The sequence below is a fragment of the Ischnura elegans genome, chromosome 1 (assembly GCF_921293095.1).
Source record: "Ischnura elegans chromosome 1, ioIscEleg1.1, whole genome shotgun sequence".
Classification (NCBI taxonomy): Eukaryota; Metazoa; Arthropoda; class Insecta; order Odonata; family Coenagrionidae; genus Ischnura; species Ischnura elegans.
In genome coordinates this window covers 22,023,867-22,034,366 of record NC_060246.1, presented here as the reverse complement: position 1 = coordinate 22,034,366, position 10,500 = coordinate 22,023,867, and the positions used below count along the sequence as shown (strand labels likewise).

The 10,500-nt window shown below is 35.9% G+C and overlaps 1 protein-coding gene across 1 annotated transcript in view; it reads left to right on the top strand.

Annotated features, from left to right (window-relative positions):
* Positions 1-610: 610 nt before the first annotated feature.
* Positions 611-10,500, top strand: part of LOC124156912 (inositol-trisphosphate 3-kinase homolog) — a 32,786-nt gene continuing 22,896 nt past the window's right edge. Inside the window, exons 1-7 of the mRNA XM_046531394.1 lie at positions 611-768; positions 1,327-1,383; positions 3,520-3,651; positions 5,097-5,292; positions 6,208-6,320; positions 8,984-9,142; positions 10,024-10,158. Coding sequence (XP_046387350.1) covers positions 694-768; positions 1,327-1,383; positions 3,520-3,651; positions 5,097-5,292; positions 6,208-6,320; positions 8,984-9,142; positions 10,024-10,158 — 867 coding nt within the window. The 5' untranslated portion in view covers positions 611-693. The remainder of the gene's footprint in view (positions 769-1,326; positions 1,384-3,519; positions 3,652-5,096; positions 5,293-6,207; positions 6,321-8,983; positions 9,143-10,023; positions 10,159-10,500) is intronic.

Here is a 10,500-nt window from a genome sequence, read left to right as displayed (position 1 = left end):
GGAGAGGCAACCTCTAGATGAGACACGAAGGAGGAAGAAGGTATGAATGGGAGGAGGGAATTTTTCAGATCATTTTTGTAACTGTAGAAATCCATTAGGGGGTGCGGATACTGAGCGGAAAGACGTTGAAAACTGTTTAGAGCGTAGAATTGTGGAATTGCCAATGCGAATCACTGGTGCCCTAACAATAAAGGAAGATAAAATTATTGTTTATCCATATTCCATTCCTATTTTTCGTGCATCTACCCTTTTTATCGATAATAAGGATAATTTATTTCTCAATCTTCATTAATTCCTCCCAAAAATAATAATCTGATAACGTTAATTTGAATTACTTTCATATAGTACAAATGGAAACAAGTAGAGACTTAATGATGATAAAATAATGAGTAGAATGGAATAAAAATAAAATTTTAAAAGGAAATCGCAAATTTTCAGCTATAATTTGTTTAATTACCCCGCGAAAGCTCTGTAGTGCGTTAGAATATGGATCTGCAAGAATTTGACTCTTTAAACTTCGCGGCATTTCCACCACACGTAACGACCAATAGGATGCGCGAATATCAAATTCCTTCTCGCGATTGCTCGAGGGGCCTTCGCTTGTTTTCCAAGCATGTTTGCGTTTACATGTGATGTCTGCTTCGCGGTAAATGGCGTACGTGGGGAGCGAACGTGTTTTGGTATCTTTTGGCCATGGATTCATCTGTCACCCAGTTTCCCCCGACGTCATATTCTACTTCATATCGCCTTCGCAATGCTTGGAAAGAGGTAATGAAGGTTTAACTCGGGCTCCAAATCTTATTAGGTGAAACTGTTGGTAGCCTTAATGTGCAGCAAGTCCTTGAAGTATTAATGAACGTTTCCTTGCATTAAAGTTTTTCACACAATCTTTAGCCGGGAGGAATATTGAAAAATTTCCCAATAAAATCTATGCTGGAAGGTAATTTCTTTGTTGTCTTAACGTAAGCAATGGGTTTTATCTCGCTTTGTTTTGGATCTAACTGATTGAACGGTAGTTTTGAGGGTTTCAATTTCATGGGGAAGACATTGGTTTCGTACAAAAATGAATTATTGTCATAACGTATTGATGGGTTTAATTCAAAGGTCTTTGATATCTTGAAGTTGACATTTAGGATAGTCCAATGTCGTGTTGCGTTTTAGTTGTAGTAGGTACTGTGCTCTGACCTTTGATTTATCGTGATTGAGGGAATTAAACAGGTTTTGAAAAGAAATCTAAGCCTTAAGCATGTGTAAAGGAGGCTAAAAATTATTTGTTCATTGTGATTTACTTGTTGATTTATTCGCTTCTTTGGTTTTGTTTTCAAGGTCCTCTCTCAAAGGCTAAATGGCGATCAGAAGAGATCAGGGAATGATATTTTAGTCGTAAGTACTAAATTTTAATGTCATTTTGGGTTTTAACGAATTATTGATTTTGTTGAAAGTGAATGTTTGACTCTGAGTACTCGTTTTTTCGTATGCTGAAAAATTAAAATGAACTTACATTTCGATCATTTCTTCTAAATCTTTGTATTCTAAAGATTTTTTCGATGCTAAATATCTCACGGTGTATGATTTCCCTCGGGAATCGAGCATTCTGATAGTTCTCATTTCAGTAGTAAAGGAGGGTCGTAATAAACGTTCACATAAAGATAATTGCCCTGTGGGAAAGGAAACGCTTGAAGCTCGTGTTGTATTTTGTGACTGACAAATTTATTGACTTTTTTCATTGTAGCTTTAGCTCTTTGACAATTAGGCTCTAAAGGTGTATGCTATTTCTTTTTAAAACTTTCATTCATGGTAACAGAACATTTTTCAAATACGGAGCTATTGTGGGAAACAACGTCAACTCCTTAGGACTATACTGGGTTACTTTGAAATTTGCAAATGTTTTGAATGGGTTAGGTATCATTCTCTTGTTATGAGGGGTGGAAGAGGTTTTATGTTGTTCTTATAAAAAAAGGCAATTAGTAGCTGAAAAATATTTACACATGTTTTGTGACAGACATTAGAAGGCCTGTGTGTCACCAAAAACCTTTTAAGCTGTTTACTAACCATAATAAGTGTGGAATTATTATTTTTATTCGATGAATTTTATTTGAAAAAATGTGCCAAATTTTCCTCCTCTCAGACTGGGTATTAATTTACACAGTACTTTTTTTTCATCAGTGTAGAGGACTGAATTTCTATTTTTTTCATAATTGTGGCACACAATTATGAACATGAGCAAATTATAGAGATACTGATAGGATGTACGAATGTAAGGTAAATTATAATTCAAATGAAATGGCTCCTATGTTATTTTCTGAATAGATATGCATAATTAATCACTTATTCCTATGATAAGAAAAACCATGATTGTTCGAGGCATTGTGTATAATGGAGAACGTCATTTGCGTGTGACTGTTTTTTATTGTGAATTGTTGAGTACCTTTTCTCAATCACAAAGGACAGATGGCCAGTTTTGGTCACCTATGCTTGTCGACCGACATACCCACTTCAGTTGCAAGTGACAGATAAAGGAAATCAATTGCAAATAGCCTGAAGGATCATTTTGTTTGTTGGAGTGATCTTGTTCATCAATCAATTACGCGAAAGATCTTCGTCATGCATGATAGCCGACCGACCCATCACTACCCAGTGAGGGGTAGGGTTAGTTTAGGTTGACCCCTCCCTGCTCCTCAGAAGTAAATGTTCATAAAGTTTTGAGCGTGTTTAATTCAAATTCAAGAAAAATGGTATTGGTATAAGACGTATTTAACTAGAACAAAAATTAAAAATTTTCAAACATAATTTTGATGACTACATAATGAAATACAGCAATAGGGTATATTTTTTTTTCTTAAAATTTTGGTTTCCATTGCCTCAATGCTGGAATGACACAACCTTAATGACCTTCGCTTATCCCCTTTAACTCCCTGGTCTTTCCATACGCCCTTGCCTTATCCATCTTTGTAGTGAAAAATTCTATGAAAATTATTAAGGATTTTTGTGTGTGTCCTCCTTCATTTGAGTGTTAGCGGATCACTTGTTCAGGTTAATCCTCTTGTTTTATCCTCTTAACTATGTGCTTGTAATTCTTTTCTATATTACTCATAAAAAAACCTACAAAACAAAAATTGTAGTATTTTTTTAGGCAATGCTTAAATCAAGCTTTTCATTCTTTTTATTTTATACATCCTTCAACTCGCTCTCTCACCTAATCTAAACATAGCAATGAGGATTGCTCATATCTTTTAAGGTAATCTACTAGTAAGGGTAGGTTTACATATGTAGTTTTCTTCATTTTGAGTTTTTTTTCATAGTTCCTCATTTGGCCAATTAATAAAAGATGAATCCCCAAAATTCCAAGGATTTTTTGCCAATTATTTGGGTGGACATTGATGGGTTAGTGGATGAATCAGATTGGCCTGTTTTACGGGTACAAGTCGTTACTTTTTCCTGAAATGGTGATGTTATCATCTTTTGCTATCTGAAAATTCCTATTGTTTATATTGGCTTTTCCGTCTAAATTTCCACCAGGAATTGCAGAATTGTGTCTCATCTGATTTGTTACCTACTGGACAAAAATGTGACCCGAATTCAAGAACTGATGATGAGAGTTTTGCTCGTGATGATGTAGAAAAAAATGTGTTCCTGCAATTTTTTGCCTTGGTGAGTACCTCCTTTTAATATACACAGTAAAAACAGTCTGCGAAAATTTATTTTTGGGAAAATTTTTTGGTGTGCTATTGAATATGTCAATCCTTTTTTTTTTTTTAAGTTGTTGCCTTGATTCATAAATCGGTCTGAATTAATCTCTGTGCTGATGGGCGGGGTGGAGTCAGATGTATTATTTTTCATGCATTTCAATAGTTTTCCTTGAATAAGGTTGAAAATTTTTTGGGGGCTATTCGTGGAGTAAAAAATTGAAATTTTCAGATAGTGGGTGACTTTTTGGGCCATTGGTGCATAGTTGACGGGATCAGTCTCTGTCGTATGTTTTCATGAATTTCACTGTCTCTCTATTTTACACTTATCTCGGTAACCCTTTTGATATTCCCTCAAAATTAACTTCTATTTTATTTAATTATGAACGGCTACTCTGTCTCTAATGGGTAAGTATATTACAAAATAATAAAGCCAATCCCTTAAGGTGGAATGCTATACCACATGAGAAATTATTAGTTTTTATTTCCTTGTCCCCATCCTTGAAAAGGGTAGTGTGGTAGTTCAGTTGGTAGGCTTGCTTGCTGATCAAGGTGTCTCAGTTTCAAATCCTGGGGGAAGCCTTGGACACCCCAAATCAAAAGTCTGCAAAGTGCAAGTGCCCTAGGGAAAGGAACCTGATCCTTTCACCCGAAATGTGTGAGATTCATATGCCTGTGGCTTAGTCTGAGGTGGACTTTACCCTTACCTATCCAAATTAACCTTTGGGTTGAATCACTGAGAGGGTGATCCTTGAAAGAAATAGCAAAGGGGACATTTCTATCAGGGATTATAATGGTGTAATGATAGACGACCCTGCACATGCTCTGGATAGGGAAACCTATCCAGCTGCAATCAAAACCTGCAACCTTTGGATTAGCACATGGGTACTTTGAACTTCCGTGGCGGAAGCTGGCAAAGTTTAGGCAGTGACACAGTAATCAGTGGAGAAATCAATGGAGAATTGTCAGCATATCTACTTTCAAGGGCATGTAGGGTGCTCGAGACTTGGTAGTGCAGCATGCATGGGAAAAAAACGATAGTCAATGGAATAAACAACACATTTCTCAAGTGATTATGGTAACAAAAGGTGTAAAGATAGGGTAGAAATGGTGTATGCATTTTTATAGTGTTTTCATCAGGTGCCCTATTAATCAAACTTAAGGCTGCAGTGTCTGAGGAAGATTTTGGTTTTCAATGGAATGAATTTAGAAAGGTGAGCTTTTTAATGTTTTTTTACAGTTGAGCCATTGACTTCGTTCTATTCTCTAGGGATACAACTTTTATCTGGCATGCTTTTTACCGATGGTCACTCTCTGCATTGCTTTCCTCCCACCATTGAGAATGCGGTGTTTTTATGTGTACTTCCATGTCCCCTTTTGTATGGATATTCTTTTGAATTATTTTCATAGAATGCTCTTGATCTGACTGCTCCAGCCAGTGATGTCCTCCTGAGACTTGCCTGTGGCAGGCGCCATCATCCTTGGTTCCAACTCTCCGGCCACTCTGGATTCCTGGCTCCTGCTGGCCCCGGCACCATTTGGAAGAAAGGTGGAGACCCTTCGGAGAGGATGGTTTATGAAAAAATTTTTGGAATATCAGAATCAGGTAAAGTGAAATATGTGGAGAGTGTTTGTCTCAGGGCATTCCTTTTAAATTTACAGCTTGAAAAAAGGTGAAATAGGTACTTTTATACATTTGTAGGTGGTGCATTGTAAAATGATCAGAGTTTTGAATTCTTGCTCCTTGTTTGCACTGTTTTTTTTTGCTTAGGGAATGATGAATGGTTTTGGAAAAATCCAATTCTGCAGCAAAATTGATTCCCTCACGACAAAATTTTTAAGGTCCTTGTCTCAAATTTTACTTTCTTTCTACTGCTACAACGTCATTTCTGTCTTGACAGGGTGGACAAATGTTGCATTATGCTGCCATTGTGCATAATTATCTATAACTATTTATGGCTTAACTTTCAGTTCCTAGTTGTTAGGCTTTGTTTATCATGAATACCAATGAAATTGGATTTACATGTATTAATTGGACTAAATGCCAAAAATATAGGTTATTTTTTCTTTTCCTATCACAAAAATCTTTCTTTGTATATCTTTATACCTGCTAACTTATGCAGCAAGTTCCTTTTATTGTTTAACTCAATGATTTTTTAACCAATTCTTTTTATTGCATGCAGATAACCTTAGAAATTTAGCTTTATGACTCCCCCCCAAAATGAAATGGAGCTCTGTGGACCCAGCATCTCCCTGCCATGAGCACTATCTTTTTAGATCTTTGACCTGTTTTAACCACCACAGGGGCTCTAGATGAGTGAGTGATGTATAAAAAGAGGGCCATGAAAATACGTCAGCTTTCTTGATTTTTTGTGGTTAAAAGTCTTAGAAAATTCCTTTTAGATCTGATTATCAGGGGAGGATTGAAACCTTCCTCCAGCTCATCACTGATGTTTCTCTTTGCTTTAAAAATATCTCATCAAATATAAGCAGCTCTCTCTTTGATGTATTCTATTTCTAGGCAAAGCTAGGAGATGGTTGTGGAGGCCAGAGGGTGATTTGGGAGAGGAAAATGAATTTGAAGAGGCAGAGAGGGAGCCTGCTAGAGACATCGTTCCTCGCTTCTTCAGAGAGGTGAAAATATTTTTAATCTAATATCTTGCAATAGCATTCTTAGATCAAAGAATCTTAGAGGATTTCTTCATTTCAGTCATGTTCCATAAATGAAATTGGAATTACTCTTTCCCGATAATACTAGTTATTTTTATTGTCCAGAAAAATTTCATGAAAAATTTTTATTTGCCAAATTTATTTAGTTATTTGATGCAGTCCAAAAAACATCACCAGGCCAATTACGGAGGAATAGCAATAACAAAGAAAACAATTAACTACTTTAAGTAAAACGTAACCAGCAATTAACAAAATAACATTCCACAGTATGTACAAATAAATATCAAAGAATGGTAAATTCATAGGGTGGTGTGAGGAGTGGGGGGAAAATTATGATGGCGATGGTGCAAGATAGATGAGGGACGAAAAAAAAGGATCAAAATTTGGAATGCGTTTTGATTTGTGCTTAATGGAAGAAAAGAGCATTTAGAGACAGAAAGGGGGGGTGTAACTATGAAATAAGTCACTCGACCTCGTCGTGTGCAGAAGATTACGAAGCTAGAAATTTATTGCAATGCATCGATTCTAAGTTTTGGTTCTTCCTTTAGCACTTAAATATGCTTATTGTTCTGTAGCCATAGATGATTTTTTTTGCCTGAATGATAATGCCAATTACCATGAACAATTTATTTGTGCATTGCCTTTGTCAATTTCCCATCTTCTGCTTCCTGAGGTCTCCCATCTCTGTGTGTGTAGGAAGCCACCCTACTCAAGGCTGTCTATTGGAGATTGGATGGGTGAATAATAATGGTGATACATTTTACTCATGAGTGATAAATTTGCATGGATATCACAGGAGGTTAACTCGTCTTCGTAGATATTTTTCGAATCCCTGACCTGCTGAGCAGGCTCCCCTTTGTCATCTGTAACATTGCTTTCTCTACATACCCATTCCAAAGAGCCTCCTCAAGCCAAGTCAGCAATCATTAGCAGTTATTTTTCTGACTCTGCCCAGTCAAGGTCATCCCCTACTGTCGGCGTCAAATTGATGTGCCGCTGTACTTTGCAAATTCATATCTGGACTTCAGTGCATGCCATAATAATGAATAATACGTCATTTTAAAGGAAATTTTATTTTCAATTCTGGTTTATTTTTTGTTTTATGAAAAAATCAAAAATGTAGACACACGAGTGCAATAAATGAGTCCGCGCACCATAAAATTAGCCATTTTGTCAACTTCATGAACTTTGTAACTCAACCTAGGGAAAACTACTACGTCTACAGCATTCATCTTCAAATACGTCCAATATTCAATGGCTAAAGACAATTTTTTTGCCTGACTGTTAATCTCACCTACGATAATATCCATTTCATCCAATAGGCTGGGGTATCTCCTAAGATACCCTGAAGCACACTCAATGGTCGATTGGAGTCTGAAATATTCTCTCCAAGATGAATGCCATAGACTTAGTAGTTTTCCCTAGGTTGAGTTACAAAGTTCATGAAGTTGACAAAACGGCTAATTTTATGATGCGCGGAGTCATTTATTGTACTTGCGTGTCTACATTTTTTAATTTTTCATAAAACTAAAAAAAATCAGAATTGAGAATAAAATTTCCTTTAGAATGGCGTATAATTCATTGGCATGGTATGCACTGAAATCTAGATATAAATTTACAAAGTACAGCGGCACATCATTTTGACGCCGACAGTAGTCTGAGTCAACGAATAGGTGAATAGCAGTGCAGCAGCAATGGGGAGAAAAAAACATGGTCGCTAGTGGGAGAGAGAAACCCTGTATGCCTCCCTGTGTCTGACGAATATTTCAGACTCCAATGGACCGTTGAGTGTGCTTCAGGGTATCTTAGGAGATGCCCTGGCCTATTGGATGAAATGGACATTATTGTAGGTGAGATTAACAGTCAGGCAAAAAAATTGTCTTTAGCCATTGAATAATGGACGTATTTGAGTGCTAAAGGACACAGAACCATGAGCTTGGTGTCTTTATGATGATATTTTTGCAAATTAGATGATTCATTGAATGAAATTTATGTTATCATAGATGAGATAAACATTCAGAGAAAACATCAGTCATCTTTTGCAATTGGATATTGAGCATATTTGAGTGATTAAGAAGGACCCAAAAGCGAGAAATGATGTCTTTGGGATGTTATTTTTCCTAATAAGATGAGCGATTCAATCCCCTTAATGTTAATCCTCAATGAAATTAACAGAGGTGAAAAAAATCATCTTTTGTGATTGATAATTGAACATATTAAAGTGCTAAAGAAGAACCCAGCACTGATTGTGATAACCATTGTCTATGGGGGTGATTTTTTTGCTAGTTAGTTGATCAATTGGATGAAATTGGTAATATTGTAGATGAGACTAACATTCAGGCAAAAAATTTTCTTTACCTTTTGAATGTAGAGTATTACTAAATTAAGAACCGAAGCAGAACAGAAAAAAATAGGATCTCATCTAACCCTAATTACTTATTACTCGTAATTGAATTTGCAGGATAATTCTTGCTCCTTGGGGGAGTCATTTGCTGTGTTTCATTTGGAAATATCAATAGTGATTGATTTCCATTGCCTCAATTGCAATTAATAAATTATGATTTGTTGAATCCTTTTGAAAGCCTTTTTTTCTATTGTTCAAAATTTTGCTTCATTTGCCCTTTCAGGTTACATATAAAGGAGAAAAATTCCTTGAACTTCAAGACCTTCTGTTTGGGTTTGTTGATCCGTATGTGATGGATGTAAAGATAGGAACACGGACATTCCTTGAGAAGGAAGCATCTGCAGACATCTCCTCCCCTCCGAGGCATGACCTCTATCTTAAGGTGAATATTTAATTCCTTATGAGTCATCTCATAATGGCAATGGTATGTAATGCCTTTTTTATTATCTTGGCTACTTCCAATGCCTTGTTGTGAGTAGTTGAATTCTAGACTACTCCTGTGTGATTGTCCTGTTACACACATATATTTTTTGGAAAGGATTGAAACTTAACAACTGTATTGTGCTTTTTCCTAACTTGTCCGTTATGCTATTTTCACTTAATTGCTTTAGTAGTTTATTAATTTTTCTATTATGTTATGTGTAAGGAGCTTAGTGTTTCATGTTTTTTTTTAGATTCATGTACATTATTATGACAAATGTTTTAATGGCGTCACTATCTCTTTCCACATGATTAAGTCTTCCCTCTCCTTCCAAAACGGCATACAAACATTGAAAAATTATGAACCAATAATAGAAATAAGTGTTGGCCTTCTCTGTCATACATATATGTATTAAGATTCAAGAGTATTAAATAACTTTATTTTGTTTTTATCCGTTCTCCCACAATCCCACCCCCATTTTCCATCCTAAGAAGTGGGTTTTCTGTATTATGTCAGCATTTCTTACTTCTCAAATTTTCAATATTTTTATTTCCTTTACCTCTTCCTACACATATATATGCAGAACGTGCAAATTTGATTCATTGTTACATCTTACAGTTTTGAGCCATCAATATGAAGAGATGGTAGTATCATGAGGAAACTTTTCCCTATTTTCCTTTGAAATAGTGAGCAGTCACGAGTTATTGTCAAGTAGGGTAGAGGTTATTTTCACGAGGGGTCATAAAATTACTTTTCTGTCTCTGACTACCTATAACTTTTTTACTTTAAGTAAAAGCAAATGATTCCTGCCATTAAGGAATGAAAATTCACTTTTATTTTAGATGGTTAAAGTAGATCCATGTGCCCCAACAGAAGAGGAACACCAAAGACAGATGGTAACCAAGCTGAGGTATATGCAGTTTCGGGAAGAGCAGAGTTCGTCATCATCCCTTGGGTTTCGAATTGAAGCAATAAGAGTGAGTGGGTGAATATATATGCATAATATGCACATTCATATCATGGAAACATTCTAAACTCCTTTTCCATTGCATCTTTGCATGGCGCAAATTCTCCTCAAACACTCCTGGTTGCTGCAGTTGGTGGTCAAATGTCCCTTTTGATGTTCCTTATATTGCCTGGTTATTAAAATGTCTTGCACAATTTTATGACTGCATTTTTTATATTCATTGTTCCTAATATGCAAATTTTTATCATATTTTAATGTGAAAAACATGTCCATTGAGAAATATAAAAATGTCTTCAAATCGTAATTTTTGTTATTTGAGCATTTGAAATTTCCCTCAGAATTTCTGAAATGC